This window comes from Eublepharis macularius, chromosome 4, assembly GCF_028583425.1.
Source record: "Eublepharis macularius isolate TG4126 chromosome 4, MPM_Emac_v1.0, whole genome shotgun sequence".
Classification (NCBI taxonomy): domain Eukaryota; kingdom Metazoa; phylum Chordata; class Lepidosauria; order Squamata; family Eublepharidae; genus Eublepharis; species Eublepharis macularius.
The window spans coordinates 180,211,756-180,230,590 of NC_072793.1; the positions used below are offsets into that span (position 1 = coordinate 180,211,756).

General features: G+C 46.0%; 2 protein-coding genes across 2 annotated transcripts; both read right to left on the reverse strand.

Moving 5' to 3' along the window:
* Positions 1-10,070: 10,070 nt before the first annotated feature.
* LOC129327258 (zinc finger protein 665-like) lies at positions 10,071-12,935 on the reverse strand. Its single transcript, XM_054975746.1, has 2 exons — positions 11,154-12,935; positions 10,071-10,904 (listed from the first exon to the last, which is right to left on the reverse strand). The coding sequence occupies exons 1-2, from the start codon at positions 12,910-12,912 to the stop codon at positions 10,807-10,809; spliced, it is 1,857 nt and encodes a 618-aa protein (XP_054831721.1). The 5' UTR covers positions 12,913-12,935; the 3' UTR covers positions 10,071-10,806.
* A 741-nt stretch (positions 12,936-13,676) lies between these two features.
* LOC129327970 (zinc finger imprinted 2-like) lies at positions 13,677-18,548 on the reverse strand. The gene is made up of 4 exons (XM_054976718.1): positions 18,472-18,548; positions 17,863-17,955; positions 15,984-16,223; positions 13,677-13,747 (listed from the first exon to the last, which is right to left on the reverse strand). Exons 1-4 carry the CDS (start codon positions 18,503-18,505, stop codon positions 13,677-13,679), a joined length of 438 nt encoding a protein of 145 aa, XP_054832693.1. The 5' UTR covers positions 18,506-18,548.
* Positions 18,549-18,835: the final 287 nt, after the last annotated feature.

Consider the following 18,835-nt stretch of genomic DNA (forward strand, 5'->3'; position numbering starts at 1 on the left):
CAGCAAACCCTCCTTGTGTCTAACCCAGTCCACGAGTATCAGCCAGGGGATGAGGTTTGAGTGAAAGATTGGCGTGTGACTCCTCTGGGACCAAATAGAGGGGTCCACATATGTTTTACTAGCCACCCTCACGGCGGTGAAGGTAGAGGGGCTTGCTTCCTGGGTTCACTGGACTAATATTAAACCTGCCACCCCTACATGGGTATCAAGTTGCTGATAATAAGCTCAAGTTGCTGATAATCCCTTCCGACTCCGGTTAAAGAAGTAACCCCTTGTGTCACAGCTTACCGGGAACAGCTAAGATTCACAGGCAACAGTTCCTGTGGCTCTGCACTCCAGACGCTGCCATATCCACGGCCGAAAACAGCTCTGGGCTCGTCACTCTCTGGAAGCTGACTGGTCTACCCACAGCTGAAGTTTGAGGAAGCGACGGATTTCGCAATGGCAAATGTGTTCATTACTCTGTGCTTTGTATATTGCTGTTGTTTGCTCTCCATCGGCGTAGGTGCTGCTGGCAAGTTGCTCTTGTTGCAGTTGCCAGTGTAACGAGCTATGTCCTGCCAGCAGCCCTCTCCCTCCAGCCGTTCACAGCCCTCTCCCTCTAGCTATTCGCTTCAAGAGCTGTGACTAATATAGATGGCTGTTTTGGGCCCAGACAAATTGTGTATTAAGGCTCTGTCTTTGGTTGTGCAGCTATGTCCAGACTAATCCTGATTTTTTTAGTGCCTTTGTGAGTCCTCTTCATTGCAGTTCTTGTGACCAATGCGTTGGTTCCTTTCGAGGGATTATTTGATTATTCCATCCACTTAAAACCATACATGAGCTGTGCTATCACCTTAACAGTGCATCTCCTTGTCAGTATGTGGGAAAATGGTATAGTATGGTCTGTACACAAGCCAGGGTTGGTTGTCCTCACCCTGCTTGGGTCTGTTTCATACCCATTGCACGCTGGGACTTGGCTATAGAGAGAGCTAAGGGGGGGGGGGAGGAACTATAGAATGGAAGAAGCCTTCGCTTGTAACTACCACTAAACCTCCACTGGTGGTGTGCCCGTCACTGTACCGAGAGGTGGCCCAAGAAGTACTGCTCCCAATTTCCGGAAGAAATCTTTTCCTCACGCTGGCTGAACAGATTGCCTCCTTAAACGTCTCCGACTGTTGGGTATGTAGAGACACTTATGAGTGTTCAATGGCCCTGGGTGGCATTAGAAGTCACCCCGGAGATGTTAATTCAGTGGAATCATACTGTGCAGACTGCTGATCAAGCTCGCCCTCGCAGTTGGGCTTTGGCCTCCCCCATCACTGGTACCTTCTGCCTTATGTGGTTCCTAGTTGCCAACTACACTATCCGAGTTGGTGAGACAGTCTGCCAGGCTCCCTTAATAGTTAATGCCAGCACTGTTGCACCTGTCTGGTGGACTGCTGAACAGGAGGGGCAGGTACCCCTAGGAAGTAACCCTTGGGTAAACCATACCCTCTTGAAGCCCTATTGGGAGTATCCCCAAGGCCTGTCTCACACCTGGGATGCCCTTGAGGGCCTATACTGGATATGTGGGTCCACTGCCTATTCTTGGCTTCCCCAAAGAAGGCCAGGTTCATGTACCATAGGTACAATCCGACCTGGGTTTTTCCTTCTACCTAGTAAGCTGGGCAGAACTCTAGGAGTTCCCTTGTTTGATGATTTGCAGCTTCCTACACGTTCTAAGCATTCACTAGACCAGGGGTGGCCACACTTGCTTAATGCAAGAGCCACACAGAATAAACCTGAGATGTTTGAGAGCCACAAGACATGATGCATTGAAGAGACTTCAGAGGAAGAGGCGGGTTTGGGGGAGTGCCCTGAAATGACATCACAGGAAGGGGTGGGGTTTTGGCACAGTATGCTGGGAGTGACATCATCAGAAGGGGTGGAGCTTGGGAAGGACCACCACCTAACCTTTGACCTGGAAGTGACATCACAAAAAGTGATGTCATCCTTGCAAGGCACCACCTCTAAAGTATTCTGGCTAAAGACTCCAGGTATTTTTTTAGTTGGAATTGGCAACCCTAATGTTTTATTGAAAATAGGAAATACATGGAAAGAAAGAAGGAAAAAAGGAAAGGGAGGGAGGGAAAGACACGGAAAAATGGAAAGGAAGAAAAAGACAGCCATGGAAAGAAGGAAGGAAAAGACAAAAAAGAAAGAAGATATGGAAAGAAGGAAGGATAAAAAAGGAAAGAAAGAAGGCATGGAAAGAAGGAAGGAAAGGCATAGAAAGATATGGAAAGAAGTAAAGAGGAAGGAAGAAGGGAAGGGAAAGAAGGAAAGAAATACACGAAAGGAAGGAAGGAAGACATGGAAAGATATGGAAATATATTAAAAGAAGAGAAAGGAAGGGAAAGATTTTGAAAGGTATGAAAAGATATGGAAAAGAGGAAGGAAGGAACGAAGACATGGAAGGAAAGAAAGGAAGGAAGGAAGATATGGAAAGGGAAGGAAGGAAGATATGGAAAGGTATGGAAATATATGGAAGGAAGGAAGGAAAGAAGAGAAAGGAAGAAAGAGGAAGAAAAGAAAAAGAAAGATGGAAAGAAGAAAGAAATGTTAAGAAGGAAAGAGAAAGGAAGGAAGGAAAGAAGGAAGGAGGGAAGAAAGAAAAATCAAGGAAGGAAGGATCACAAAAACAGAGCCACACAATCTTAAAGCAAGCACATGTCCTCTGAAGCAAACACATTCCCTGCTCCTCCATCTCAGCTGTCCTGCACACACTTATGGGTGTGCCAGTCCTCCCTGCAACTAACGAGGCTTCCACCCATGCAAAAGCCCCCCCCCCCCCCCCGGCACAGGCTGTGCTTCATGCCATGAGCGGCTCTCGGCAGCTGCCTTTTCGGGAGTAAGCCAGAAAGCAGGAAGTCCTGGGCCACCTCTGCCTTGGCGCTTCCTCATCGCGTCTTCACTCGTCTCTTTCCCCTTCCCCCCAACTGCCCTTCCCGGGTGCTCTGCAAGCACGGGGACGGCAAAACTCATTGCCTGCAGAGGAGTGCCCGGCAAGGCGAGGAGGGGTGGGCTGTCCTCAGCCCTGGCCCGCCCCTTCGTTGCTCCAGCGTTGGGAAAGGGGAAGCACGCTGGGTGCATAGATCGGGTGAGCGGCTGGTCGGCTCTGCCCCTTAAAAGAGCCTGGGGGTGGAGTGAACTTGCAAGCCTCCAGGAGCCGCCAAATAAGACTTGAAGAGCCGCATGCGGCTCGCGAGCCGCCATTTGGCCACCCCTGCACTAGACATTGGGGGAACTCAGTGGGGAAACGAATGGCCTCCACAATGAATCAGAGTATTATGGCCCCGCTATGTGGGCGCAAGGTGGGTCCTGGGGCTATTGGACCCCAGTCTATATGCTAAATCATATAATCCAACTCCAAGCAGTACTTGAAATTATAGCTAATTGCACTGCCATGGCTCTTGAGTTTTGGGCTCCACAGCAGACTCAAATAAGAGCTGCCATCTATCAGAATAGATTGGCTTTACTCATTGGCAGAAGAAGGGTGGTGGAAAAACCTTGCTCTTGGTGGGGTGTGCTCTAGCTGGAATTATCATGCTTCCTTGTTGTATTCCCTGCATTACGCGTCTAATACAATCTACTGTTGCAACAATGACAATGATAGCAACCCTTGTGGCACCTTCGCTTACAAAAGGTTCTGCCCCTATGGCACAATTAATGACTGTCACTGCACTGTCACCTGGACAGGTGTGTTTACTAAAGTTGTGTAGGATGGAATTCTCCCCTGAGGAATTGTGGGAGGAGAGCTTGTAGACTGGGGCAGGGAGGTTGAGTCGGCTCTTTTGCTTCGCTTTCAGGCCGAAAGGGGTGAAATGAAGCAGACCCCTGCCCCAGAGAAACAGTTGACCTCTGCCCTAGAAAAGGAGAGTGGAGATTTGCCAGAAGACGAGTCAGTCTGAGAGAGTACCAACTCTCTCCGGGAACAATGAGGAACTAGCAGGCATGTAACCTTATGTGGAGCAATAGGCACATACACGTGTTCAAGCCATGAGGACAGCAGTATGTGAATTTGTAACTGTAACTTGTGTTGTAACTATGCGTTTTGCCTATATAAGACAAGTCTGTTCTTCTGCTCAATGGGCTCAGTCTTCAGTGGCATTAGTCACACTGGGTCCCCACTGGCTAATAAAATGCCTGTCCTTCCTTTTTTTTATAAAAAATTTTATTGGATTAGATTATATAATCATAAAATACAAACATTCCCCCTTTATTAATATCTGTTTCTAACCCCCTCCCTTTCCTCCCCCCTTTTATTTGACTTCCAACAGTTTTCCAACCCTTTATCTATCTTATTACTTACATAATACCTCATGTAATCTATTAAACATACACTTAAACTCTCTTCTAAGCTTGTTATTCTTTTTTTTAAAAAACACAGAACTACCATTAACCCCTCCTTTACTAAATCTTATATTCTAAATAACACATTGCTAGCATATTAATAACCTTTATATTATTAGTATAACATTTTATCCATTTTCTATTCCCTTACTTAATCTCTTTACTCTCCCTCATATAAGTTAATCAATTTAACTTATAGTCTATATATTTCTTTAAACATTTCTTATTCTTATTCTCAATCTATTTTAGTTATATAAAATACCTGTTATACTAAGAACTTAACAATAAAAAATACCTAGCTAGCATGCTCATATATATTCATAATATCTATTCATAATAATACGTCTGCTATTTAATACTGTATGTAATAAAACAGAATTTTCATCTTAACCCTGATAATAGCTTAGAATTTAATATTTAAATCCCCCTTTCCCAGTAAAGCCACTTCTCTCTTCTTTTATAAAGTCTCAGTAATTTTCGAACTTCCACAGTTTCCCTTCCACATCCCATTTTTTCTCCAAATATTGCTTCAGTTTCTAAAATGCCTGTCCTTCCTGAATAACTGTCTGGTCTCAATCCTTGGTACCCCTGGTTCTGCTACAAGCACACTTAGAAGGCCAGAGACTCCGCCCACCCAAGGAGCCTTTTCCTCCAGGGGAACTAAACTTTACAGATCAGCAGTAATTCCAGATCTCCAGGTCCCTCCTGGGGGTTGGCAAGCTACTCCAGTTTGCATCTGAGCTGGCGGAGTTATTTTTCACAGTAGCATTTCATGGCTGGCAGACGGCAACAGAGCCAAGGTAGAGAACCACGGCCCTAGATTTTTCATTTATTGGTTTATGTATTTGTTTAAAATGTTGATTAGTAGTCACCTTTCCGCCTCAGAGGAGCTCAATATCCTGCCTCACAGAGAGGCCGACCAGTTGCCAGCCGGTTGCTATGGAGAGCAAACAGGGCGCAGAGGCTGAGGCCTTCTCCTGAAGTTGTCTTCTGCTACCGGGATTCAGAGGTTGGCTGCCTCTGAACATGGAGGTTCCCTTTAGTCGCCGTGGCTAGTACTAACCCTTGAATGACCCCTCCTCCATTGCTCTCTGACTCACCTCTTTTTAAAGCTCTCTGGGCCTGTGGCCATCACAGCCTCCCCTGACAGGGAATTCCACATCAATCCCTCATTAGGTAAAGAAGGAGTTCCCTTTGGCCTGTCCTGAATCTACCAGAAGATACTGGAAATTGGGGTTTTGGTTCCAGTCTGCATCCCCTTACACTGGCCTGCTTTGAACTTTATTTGCCACTCTGCTGCCCACTCGCCCGTTTTGTGGATATCTTCCCGGAGCTCTTCACAGGTGGTCCCGGTTTTCACAATGTTGAAGAGATTTGTGCCTTCGGCAAACTTGGCCACTGTGCAGCTCACCCCCAGTTCCGGAACATTTAGGAATAACTTAAAAACCTCCCTGAACAGGTAGAGTCAGTTGGGTAGAGTGGTTAGAGTATCTGACAAGGATCAAGGTTCATATCCCACCTCTGCAATGGAAACAGGCTCAATAACCTTGGGCCAGTCACATCCTCGGAGTCAGCTGTGAGGATAAAATGGATGACATGAGAACTATGTAAGCCCGTTCAGGGCCCCATCTGGGACAACGGGGGGGGGGGGGGCGTCTGCCAATTGTTGTAAATGTGATTTTTACCGTTTGATAAAAAAAGATGGCTGCTCTTCCTCTCGCGTCCTCTGGTATTATTGCCAGAGGGATGGGAACAGGTGGCAATGCCCACCCCCATCTTAATCCAGCTAATGTTAGGAGCGGAGCAGGTGGCCATGCCACCCCACCATAACCAAGCTGGTATTAGGAGCAGAGCACATGGCAATGCCCATCCAATTCCTTAACCCAACTGGTATTAGGAGCAAAGAAGTTGGAATTGCCCACCCCCAACCTTAACCCAGGTGGTATTAGGAGTGGGGCAGGTGGCAATGCCCACCCCCATTCAGCCATCTGTGATCAGGAGCAGAGTAGGTGGCAATGCCCGCCCCCTGGCTTCACACATCTGGTATTAGGAGTGCAGCAGGTGGCAATGCCCACCCACCGCCTTAATACAGCTGGTATTAGAAGCAAAGCAGGTGGCAATGCCCACCCCCCTTCAACCAGCTGGGATCAGGAGGGGCTGGAGACTATATGCAGAGAGGTATCCGAAGGGATCTAAACAATGATGTAAAACTATACTAATCCCAGGAGCAAAAATAATTGAATATATGGTTCAAACAATCTTCAGAAATGTTCATAAAATCAATATTTGTTGTTCACAAAAATGAATTTATAATCGCACTTATATAACAATGCAATTATCTTACACTGATATATGTAGACCGTACAAATACAAAAGGTACAAAAAGTCTCTCAGTACAGAAACTCCATGTCCCAACTGTTTCGATCCCGTGATCCTTGAATACTGAGAAAACAAAATAATGAAGGATTCTCATCCAAATGAACAGAAAGCAACTGCCGGGAAATGCTGTCCCTCACCCTTCTTCACTCACTGAGGAGCCAGGAACACGTGAGTCCAATGCGTAATCCCAAGAGTGAAGTCTTGTAATCAGTAACTGTTCTTTTCTTTCTTTCAGGTGGAATAAACAAAGAATTGGGGTCTCCAAAGAGGTATTAGGAGTGGAGAAGGTGGCAATGCCCACCCCCCGCCATAATGCAGCTGGTATTAGGTGCAGCACACAACAAAAGAAGCACGCCCCAGGCGGAATTAACCAAGGCAATTTTACAAATTCCTACAATTATAGTGCATAATACAAAAGTACAAGGAGCATTAGATATCAGCAATTTCAAAGTCCAATAAATACACAATATTGCTGCTAACAGCAGCTATAGCCAGTATAGTCCCCAATTATGTAAGTGCTTGCACATTCGCACAAGAAGGGCGGTAGCCCTGGTAGGCGTTTGTAACAGCCGTAGACCGACATGGCTTTGGGCGCTTCTAGAGGCGAGAAGCTGTAGAACCGCGACAGTATGTGCATTGCAACTCTGGGATTCTTTTTTAAAAATTGTTTGCTTAAAGATATTATGGCCTGATGAAAGACGTAATTAAGTCTGAAACGAGAAAAAGAGAACGATCTGGCCGGCTTACGCTCGTTGCCTCAGTTATCCGTTCCCGCTCATCTTACAGCGGCTTTCACAAGCGTCGGACTGGGACGGCTTGTTTTTTTGCCTGAGTTGCTTAAATTTGCTTACCTCACAGCGGCTTCTACAAGCGTCGGATTGGGACAGCTTGTCGGTCTACGGCTGTTACAAACGCCTACCAGGGCTACCGCCCTTCTTGTGCGAATGTGCAAGCACTTACATAATTGGGGACTATACTGGCTATAGCTGCTGTTAGCAGCAATATTGTGTATTCATTGGACTTTGAAATTGCTGATATCTAATGCTCCTTGTACTTTTGTATTATGCACTATAATTGTAGGAATTTGTAAAATTGCCTTGGTTAATTCCGCCTGGGGCGTGCTTCTTTTGTTGTGTGGTACATTATTGTGAAGCTCTCTATCCCCCGTTTTCAGTCTTCTGGTATTAGGTGCAGAGCAGGTGGCAATACCCACCCCTTTCACCCAGCAGAGATCAGGAATAACAGGTGGCAATGCCCGCCCCACTTCCCCCAGCTGGTATTAGGAGTGGAGCAGGTGGCAATGCCCATCCCCTTCAGCCAGCTGGGATCAGGAGCGGAGCAGGTGGAAATGCCTGCCCCCTGCCTTACCCAGCTGTTATTAGAAGCCGACGATGTGGGAATGCCCATCCCTGGGAATTACTACCCCCGCCTTAATCCAGCTGCTATTAGAAGTCAAGCCGGTAGCAATGCTCAACTCACCAATATCCAGTTGGGATCAGGAGTGGAGCAGGTGGCAATGCCTGCGCCACTTCACCTGGCTCGGATCAGGGGGGGAGCAAGTGGCAATTCTCACCCCCACTAACACCCAGTTCGGATCAGGAGTGGAGGAAGTAGCAATGCCTGCCCCATGCCTTCACTTGGCTGGGATCAGGTGCAGAGCAGGAGGCAATGCCCTTCTTCCCTTCTCCCATCCAGGATAAGGAGCGGGGAAGGCGGCAATGCCTGCTTCCTTCAATCTACGGGAATGAGGCACTGAGCAGGTGGCAATGCCCTCCTCATCTTCACCCTGCTGAAAACAGACAGCAATGCCTGCCAGAATCAGAAGCAGAGCAAGTGGCAATACCTGCACCCCCTTCACCCACCTGGTATTAAGAGCGGAGTAGGTGGCAATGCCCACCCCCTCACCTTGACACAGCTGGTAGTAATGGAGCAGGTGGCAATGCCCACACCCCGCCATAACACAGTTGGTATTAGTAATGGAACAAGTGGACATGCTCTACTGCATGGCTGAGGTGAACATCTGCCTGGGCAGAAGCCTTCTCTCTTGTGGTTCTTCCCACTCAGTGAAACTCCCTCAGAAAAGCTCCCACAATTGTATAGTTTCACAGAAGGTGGCAAATGGAATGGTTGAAGAGGGCATTTTAACAGAAGGAAAAGCATTGTAGTTTTAGAACAGACTCTTCTGGACCCCTCTGGCCAGGCCAAATTCAGATCTCGGTGTGCTCTTAAAAAGCTCCAACCTTTCCTATATTAGATCATTTAACGAACAGCCAGAGCAATACCTGAGTAATGGTTTTAGTTTCATTAACGAGTATAGGACCCAAGTAAATAATATTACAGAACCTCTGCTTCCATTCTAAGCTTTTATTCCAACATCATCATGAAACATTCTTAAGGTTAGATAAATCAATAGAAAATCATACCATCCATCATTGCTACATGGTTCATTTAAAAAGGAGCAATTATGAGAGTCCATTAAAGTTTCTTACCCCAACAGATGTGCAGATCACAACCGAGAAGCCCCGTTGAAAAACAAGCCCCAATTAATCCCCCTTCCCATATTTACAGGATTTGAGAATCATTGCTCAAAATAGCTAACTGTCCCACTTGCTGAGAACACACATTTTTGGCGAACTCATTATTTTGACTTCAAACATCATACAAGGTCATTTATACGTGAAACAACTTCTTAAAGCATACAAAATTTGTCCATTCATACTGTTTATGTTAACAAAGTCTATATTAAAACAGTGATTACAAGCTTCTCATACACATGAATATCTTTTGGGCCCACAACCAATACCCCCATCCTTAATGCCCATCTTCATTTCAGTGAAGTTGAACGTTCTTGCCATTCTCAGATGCCTCAACGCACCGGAGCCTCAACACAGAGGATCTACTTATGTGGGCTAGTCAGATTTGAGTCCAGTAGCACCTTAGAGACTCATCAGGCTTTAAGAGTATAAGGTTTCGAGAGTCTGAGCTCCCTTCTTCAGACACGAGTAGGAATGGAGACCCCTGAGCCTTTATATCTCAGCCAAAGGCAGGTTGCGTGTTACAAGGGAGGGCATCAAAGGGAAAAGTACATTGCATCTGATTAGGGTAGAAATTGGCATCTGTAGCAAAATAAGAATTCAAAGCTTCTGGTCATGGAGAGGGGGGCGGTCCATTGATCTGAATGAACTCAATTTCTGCAATATTACATTTTAATCTCCCCTTGAAGTCCCTCTGTTGGAGGGCAGCCACTTTTAGATCAGCAATGGAATGTCCTGGGAGATTAAAATGTTCTCCCACTAGTTTTGACTGTTGTGATTTCTAATATCAAATTCATGTCCATTCATTCTTTCGAGTAGGGACTGACCCCGTTTGTCCAGTGCAGAGAGCAGAAGGGCATTGCTGACACTCAACAGGATATGTACCACCAGACAATGAACAACCAAATGGTAAAACTGGCATTATTATGTCCAGTGATAATTAGATTGCTCTTCTGATGTACAAATATCAGAACCTAGAAGCAGGGTTCAGGTAGCTGGCTCAAGGTTAACTGAGCCTTCTATCCTTCTGAGGTCAGTAAAATTAGTACCCAGTTTCTTGGGAGTAAAGTGTAGATGACTGAGGAAGGCAATGGCAAACCACTCCGTAAAATATCTGCCAGAAAACGTTGTGATGCGACATCCCCTGATGGGTCAGTAATGACTCGGTGCGTGCACAGGGGACTACCTTTACCTTTACCTATGCATTTATAAGGTTTCTCTCTTATGTGAATTCTTTGAGGGCTACATCCAGTATCATTGAAGCTTTTCCACATTCCAGGCATTTATACAGTTTTTAACTTTATGAATTCTTTGGTGGAAAGTAAGCTTTCCCTTCTGACAAAAGCATTTCCAACACTCCAGGCATTTATCCTATGTGAATTATTTCATGGATAGCAAGGGTTATGCTTCGAACAAAGCTTTTCTCACACTCCAGGCATTTATATGGTTTCCTCCCATGTGATTTTTATGGTGATTAAGGCTTCTACTATAACTGAAGCTTCTTCTATGCTCCAGGCATTTATATGGTTTCTCCCGTGTGAATTCTTTGATGTACTGTAAGATTTCCATGTCGACTAAAGTTTTCCCCACACTCTGGGCATTTATATGGTTTTTCCCATGTGAATTCTTTGATGGGAAGTAAATCTTTTATTATCACTGAAGCCTTTCCCACAATCTGGGCATTTATATGGCTTCTCCCATGTGAATTCTTCGATGGCATGTAAGATTCCAAAGCTGACTAAAGCTTTTTCCACACTCCAAGCATTTATGGAGTTTTTCCCCTGCATGAAGTTTTTTGATGGGAAGCAAGGCTTCCGCTGTATTTGAAGATTTTTCCACACTCCAGGCATGTATATGGTTTCTCCACTGTGTGAATTCTTCGATGGGAATTAAGGTTTCCCCTCTGACTGAAGCATTTTTCACACTCTGGACATTTATAAGGTTTCTCCCCAGTGTGAATTCTTTGATGGACATTAAGGTTTCTTCTATTACTGAAACTTTTTCCACACTCTGGGCATTTATATGGTTTCTCCCCTGTATGAATTCTTTGATGGGAGGTAAGGCTTTTATTATCACTGAAGCCTTTTCCACACCCTGGACATTTATATGGTTTCTCCCCTGTGTGAATTCTGTGATGGGAAGAAAGGCTTTGCCTCTGACTGAAGCCTTTCCCACACTCCAAGCAGTTATATGGTTTCTCCCCTGTGTGAATTCTTCTATGGGAAATAAGGTGCCCATTCTGATTGAAGCATTTTCCACACTCCAAGCATTTGTATGGCTTCTCCCCTGTGTGAATTCTTTGATGGGCAGCAAGGCTTTTATTATAACTGAAGCCTTTTCCACACCCTGGACATTTATATGGTTTCTCCCCTGTATGAATTCTGTGATGGGAAGAAAGGCTTTGCCTCTGACTGAAGCCTTTCCCACACTCCAAGCAATTATATGGTTTCTCCCCTGTGTGAATTCTTCGATGGGAATTAAGGTGCCCACTCTGATTGAAGCATTTTCCACACTCCAAGCATTTGTATGGCTTCTCCCCTGTGTGAATTCTTCGATGGTAATTAAGGATTCCACTCTGTCTGAAACTTCTTCCACACTCCAGGCATTTATGTGGTTTTTCCCCTGTGTGAATTCTTCGATGGGAATAAAGGCTTTCCCTCCAACTGAAGCTTTTCCCACACTCCAAGCAATTATATGGTTTCTCCCCTGTGTGGATTCTTTGATGGGAATTAAGGTGTCCACTCTGACTGAAGCTTTTTCCACACTCCAGGCATTTATAAGGTTTTTCTCCTGTGTGCATTCTTCGATGGGAATTAAGGTCCCCACTGCGACTAAAGCTTTTCCCGCAGTCCAGGCATTTATAAGGCTTTTCCCCTGTATGCATTCTTCGATGGGAATTAAGGCTTTCACTGAGAATGAAGCTTTTTCCGCAGTCCTGGCATTTATAAGGTTTTACCCCTGTGTGAATTCTTTGATGGGCATTAAGTTTTCCACTCTGATTGAAACCCCTTCCACAATCCAGACATTTATAAGGTTTCTCCCCAGTGTGAATTCTTCGATGGGAAGCAAGGCTTCCACTGTGTCTAAAGATTTTTCCACACTCCAGGCATTTATATGGTTTCTCCCCTGAATGAATTCTTCTATGTGAATTAAGGGCTCTCCTCTGACTGAAGATTTTTCCACACTCCAGGCATTTATATGGTTTCTCCCCAGTGTGAATACTTTGATGGGAATTAAGGGCTCCACTCTGTCTGAATTTTTTCCCACACTTCAGGCATATATATGGTTTCTCCCCTGTGTGAATTCTTCGATGGGAATTAAGGGCTCCACTCTGACTGAAGATTTTTCCACACTCCAGGCATTTATTTTTTTTCTTTCTGTTACTGGTTTTCCAATGCGTATTGATATCTGGTTTTTCAGAACATTTTCCCCCACTTGCTGTGCCCTCATTCCCATTGCCTTCTATGTAAATTCTTTCAAGTAGTGGAATCTCATGAGCATTTCCACCTTGTAAAAGACCAGAATTACTTTTTCTTTTAGATGGATGTTTTCTCTCCTCCTTCCTCAGGGTATCACAATATTCAACCTTCCCTTTCACATCTGAATACGTATCCCCTTTTTCCATAAATGGATGCTCGGAGGTTTCATTCACGGACCCCCACATGCCTCCTGCAGAAAGAAAGAGAAACCCAGTGTGATGATAGGACACAACCTATCTTGTATCATTTACAATCTATCTGTATCAGAGTTTTCTCCCTTGCTTTGTGATGTTTGTGTTTTCACCCTTGAGAATGCTCAGTGGTTAAATTTATACAGTCTATAGCCAGTTCTCCTTCTCGCCTTCTCCATTCTTCCTAAATTCAAAGCTGGCTAAGCTGGCAGAGAAGCCATTCCTATGATAATGACTGCAGCCCAATAGAGCAAAAAACAGAGAATGTACAATGGAAACTGCCACCCCTGGAATGCAAAGTGACCCCCAGTGTTTTACGTTTCCCTTTCATGCCCTGGTGAATTTAGAGGGTGAATAGTTTGGGGGGCTTTGGAGGAAGAACAACGCCACCATTTAAGAGCTAGCCAACCAGGTATGGTTTAACACACACTAGAGGGTCTGAAAAGGGGGGGCCTGCCAGATGCAGAAGAAGGACAGAGATAAGTTTTACATCTAGGGAAAAATGGATGTCTTTTTAACTTTTTCATTTTCTCTGTGCTCAGATGTTGTCATCTTAAGCTGTTCAGCCATATGTTCTTTTTTGAGAGTCAATTGCATGGTAGATTCTTTAGAGAAAAAATGGTGTTCCTGAAATTAGAAAATTCCCTACCACTATAGAAAGCCTCCTGCTTGTCCTCGCAATGGAGCAGCTGGTTTGTTGGAAATGCCTCTTCGTGGACTCAGGCTGGCTTAAGTGGTTTTGGCTCACCCAGTCCCGTGTCCTTGGAGCCCCCTACTGGGTTATGGGGAACTACAAAGCCAGAGAAAGGCAAAGAGGGAGAAGAGGATGAGCCCTTCCCTCCCCCCCCCCCAATTCAGGGGAGGGAATTAGTGAGCATGCTCCCCAACACCTCCCTGGGGTGTCCTTGCTGCCATAGGTGGGCAGCCACGTGGGGTTGTGGTGGTGACTGGGCTGCTGGCACTGGGTACACAGAGCTGTCTGGTGCCCTCCCCTGGCACCCTCGGTAATAGCCTAGGTCTGCCTGGTGGCTGATTAGGGCACTCTTGTGGCTGAGGGCCAGACCTCCACTGCAGGGGCCATCAAAGACCACAGAGATATATGGGCAAATGAGCAGATGAGAGCTGGCAGCCAGAGGAAGAAGGAAAGTAGACTGAGTTTAATCTGAAGAACAAGACTAGAACCAGTAAATCAGCTTTGCCTTTCTCTTTAAACACATCACTTAACCTTCCCAAGGTGAAAGAGAGAACTACATTGCTTTGGTGTAGGGGCTCAACTGATCCCATATTACATTTAAAAAGTTAAGGAAACCAGGTGGTTCATTGTTGTAGATTTTCCAGGCTGTATAGCCAGTGTCCTGGCATTGTAGTTCCATTGTAGTTTCACCAGCAGCTGTGACTGGCATCTTCAGAGATGTAGCACAAAACAACAGAGATCTCTCAGGGTCAATGTGTGGAGAAGATGTTAGCAGGTAACATTTTTCTACTCAGGAAGGTAGGTTTCGGCTGAGTCATCCTGTAAGAGTTTCCCAGGATGTGAAATGCTAATGGAGGGAAGCTTCACTGTATCCTGAGGAGCTTCTTTTGCATCTGGATTGTTTTTGCCATATATCAAAGGAATCACTGATCAGTTGGAAAAATTATGACAAAGCACAACCTACAAACAGTATTCAGACCCACCAGAAAAATACAACAGATGCTACAATTAGCAAAAGACAGTAGAGACCTCCCCTCACCTCTGCAGGAGTATACCACATACCCTGCAGCTGTGGACAAGTTTACCGCGTAGCATCCAGACAAGAATAAAAGAACATGACACTGCAGACTTGGCCAACCTGAAAAATCAGCAGTGGCTGAACATAGCCTAACTCAAACAAGACACAGTATCTTATTCTAGGACACTAAAATACTGGACAACACATCCAACTACCTTGTTGGATTGCACAGGGAAGCCATTGAAATTAATAAGAATAAGCACAATTTCAACTGAAAAGAAAAGAGTTTAAGAATGAATAGGGCATGGTTTCCAGTCCTGAAAAACACCAGACTAACAAAATACTCTACTTCTTACAATAGCCCTGCAGATAAGATTAGCATATCAACCTCCAATCCATATGCAAAAGAACCTCCTCAGGATAGGGTCAAGCTTCTCCCATTAGCATTCCACACCCTGCGGACTCTGACAATTATATCTGAGTAGATATAAATTACCTGCAAACATTTGCTCCACACCTTCACACTGAGAGATCTCTGTCTTTCAGTGCTACACCTCTGAAGATGCCAGTCACAGCTGCTGGTGAAATGTCAAGAACTACAATGCCAAGACCATGGCCTTACAGCCCAGAAAATCTACAACCAATGTCCTCCAGCCATGAAAGCCTTCGACAATATAAACCACATAGTTCTCTCTATCAGAGACTTAGCTTCTAAGAAACATGATCAGGCCCCAAGAATAACTTGCTTCAGCAACACAAGAATACAAAAAGGAAAAATAACAATCCCAATGAAGATGCAAACTGTGAATGCCAATCCTCTCTTTCCCCGCTGAAATCAAGGTAACTTGACTGACAGCAGCAAAGACAACCAGGGATGCCCTGAAAAAATGCAGTGTCTCCCAAAATACACACAAAATGGTTTGATGCTGGAGGGCTCCTCCCCCCGGTCCAAAACCCCCTTTTGCTGCTTATGGCTGGGAAATGGGGGAAGGGAGAAGGGTCCAGAGGACAGCAGCTGTCAGCACTTGACCCTGCATTATTATCCCCAAGGCATGGTCTCCTTTGAGAGTTGGCACGAAAAAGGATCCTCAGAGACTTACTTTGAAGATCCCAATCAGCAAAGCAAGGTGAGCTTTTGTCTAAGATATTTAAAACATAGAAATAATAAAAATGGACAGTATATTTTGACCTGGTGGGGACGGGGTGGGATGTTGGATTCCTGCATGCTGCAAGAAGTTGGACTCCATGGCCTGGGGGTCCTTCCCCGCTCTGTGATTGTATGAAAAGGAGCTGGCCGGGAGCTTTCTAACGTACCTCCAGGATCTCCCTCACTGGGGCTGCTGCTTTCTTCTTCAGATGCTTCCTGTGAAGAGGCGCCTTCCGGCTGGTACAGCTTTCCTCCATCGGTGGCTTCATCCCCTGTTCTTTCAGCTGGGAAACCCACAAAATCTTCCTCAGATATTCCCCTTCCTGGACTGTGTTCCGAAGCTCTTTCGGGCTCCGGTTCAAACGACTGCGCTGGGGAGGGGGTTTGAATAGAGACCCTCGGTGAGCCTAAGTGAAGGACAGGAGAGCTGTGTAAGCAGTCCGCCTCGCTCTCCACCACTGAATATGTGCTCAGGGATAGGAAAAAACTCAGCCATGCGTACACTACAAGGCACAACAGCCAGCCGCCCAACAGGGTGAGATGCTGCCAGCTCCCACCCAGGGGGAACCAAAATAATAATGCCAAGAGATTAGGTGCCATTGACTTTGGCCCCCTCGGCAGCAAACGTGCACAATCCCTGAAAAGAGAGGCGCTGGATGAAATACCTCTCCGACTCCCTTCAGTTATCCCTTCCCCTTTCTTCCTTTTTGATGAGAGCCCCTTCTAAGATCCTGTCCATCAATCAAGAGCCATTGATCTTCTCTGGAAAATTTTATTCCTTTCTGGTAATATTTAATCTAAATTTCAAAGTACATCACCCATATTGAAGTAACCATTAAGGTCTTTGATCCAAAGGACCACTTCGGCCCAGGGCACGTTGTGCCCTATAAATATTTGGGATTTACCCCGGCCAAAGGACACTCAGTTATTGGATCCAGGTGCCATACCCTCAGAATCCACTGAGAACTCCTCCAAGCAGCACAAGTCATTAACTCTGTTCTCTGCAGACTTCTCTATGCCTCTGATAGGTAACTTCTACGCAAGATGTACGCTATTCCCCGTCATCTCTCTGTTTCTTCCTAGTACTCTGGTGTGTACATGTTACATGCATTTATCTATCTGTGTGTGTTACTTCCCTGTTCAATAAAAATTATCTTTGCTTTGGAAATCACCATTCTCGTTAGTATCTTCAGGGAGGGGACCTGCTAAAAATTGGTGGAGGATCTCGCTAGTTACCACCTCTTGCTAAGCCTCCTCCATGCCTGCTAATTCCCGCAGCTTGCAAGGAGGCTCATTCAGGTAAAAGCTGAGACAGGATAGAAATGCCAGGAAGGATTTCCCGTGTGGTCTCCGCACCCACCAAATTCCTCTTTCTGGGCATCACATGCAACACATTGACAGAGTTCCTGCCTTGAGAAGAATCTCTCTAGCAAGAGCGGTTTTATGTATTCCCACCCTACCTCCATGTTACCTCCATGTTAAGCTATTAAAGAGGGCCTCTTTCAGAAACCTGACAGTAAACCTCTCAGACATCTATGGAGGCAGCTCTGAGAAAGACAAAAGGGATTGGACTTGGGTCAAGGCTCCTCATTGAGGTCTAGCAACTTGAGACCAAGGCCGGCAGAACAAGGGCTCACTTCCTGGGCAAAGCAAGGGCCTGCAGGCTCTTTCCCCCTCAGTCCCCACCACCAGGGGTGAAATGAGATTTATTCCTCCCCTTTGCAACTGGGAGAGGAGCTAGAATGTATTCCTATGAGATCTGTCTGGGGTGGCGTTCGGTCCTGTCTCTGAGGAAAAGCAGATGCTTTGCTTTGCTTTGCAGGCCAATGCCCCAAGCCTGCCACCTCCAGCTAAAGGGACTGCCAAAGGACATCACCTGTTCTCATAAGTTCAAGACCTACAAGCACCATTTCAGCATTCTCAACCCAGCCAAGCTCTTTGGAGGAGAGGCTCAGACTGTGAAGAGAAACAAGGCCACAGAAATCCACCAGCCCCTGGGAGGAAGAGCAGGCATCACACAGCCCCACAACAGACCGAAGCAGCTACCTGCCATTCCCTCTTCTGCATCAGGGTTCAGGAGAAACGGCTCTTCTTCTCCTTCCAGCCTGGAAATGAGGTCAGGTTTGGCAATCTCAGGTCCTTTTATGGGGGAAAAAGAAACACAAAACTGTGACTGCTATGTGTGCTCCTCAATTAAGCAATTCCAAACCAGGATTCCTGCTCATGCAGAAATTCACAACAGACAAGTAATAGGGGCAGGGTGGCATGGGGCCATATCTGGCACTGGCAGTTCTGTGCCTCCTCCCTGCCAGGATGAGATGGAAATGCCATCTGAGAACTAAGCCAGTGGCTGAGAAGCCAGCAGAGCCCCCTCCGTAGCCGCATCTCAAACCAGGTAAGACAACAACCAGACTTGGGGGAAGCCCCTCCTGCCTTCTTGGTACCTCGTCTGCTTTTGGTCTAGACACAAGGCTGCCTGATAGGGGGGTTCCTTCTCCACAACCCCCCCACATCAGAGGAACGATCAAAGAGAGTGGCAGAGATCAGCCACTGGGCCAGAGCAGACAGCCTGACCATGTCTTCCCTTATTAAGGTCTTCCTTACAGTCACTCCTCACAGCCAGAAGGAGGCAGCCCAGGGGAAAAGGACCCTCACCCAGAGAGGCCACGTTCCCAAAATTCTCCAGCATGACCTCCTTGTACAGGGCTCTCTGTGCTGGGCTCAGCAGGCTCCACTCCCCCTTGGAGAAATGCACAGCCACCTCTTCGAAGGACACCAGACACTGCAAAAAGAAGAAAAAGAGGAAAATTTCTTTATATCGCTGGAATGGTGGTGCATCAGAAAGAAAATCCAAAGGGCCAGTGTGACATAGTGGTTAGAGTAAAGGAATAGGACCTGGGAGGACTGAGTTCAAATCCCTTCTCAGTCATGGATGTTTCTCCAGGGACACTGGGCCCTTCACCGTCCCTCAGCTTAACCTATCTCATAAGACTGTTTTTGAGATGGATAAGTGGTAGAG

Coding starts and splice junctions, on each gene's coding strand:
- LOC129327970 (XM_054976718.1), bottom strand. CDS start 18,505: ATGCTGGAGAATTTTGGGAACGTGGCCTCTCTGG. Junction 16,224..17,862: donor TGCAGAAGAGGGAATGGCAG/GTAGCTGCTTCG, acceptor TCCTTCACTTAG/GCTCACCGAGGGTCTCTATT. Junction 13,748..15,983: donor CAGTGAGGGAGATCCTGGAG/GTACGTTAGAAA, acceptor CTGGCTTTGTAG/TTCCCCATAACCCAGTAGGG.
- LOC129327258 (XM_054975746.1), bottom strand. CDS start 12,912: ATGGAAAAAGGGGATACGTATTCAGATGTGAAAGGGAAGGTTGAATAT. Junction 10,905..11,153: donor CCATCGAAGAATTCACACAG/TGGAGAAACCAT, acceptor AAGAATTCACAT/GGGAAAAACCATATAAATGC.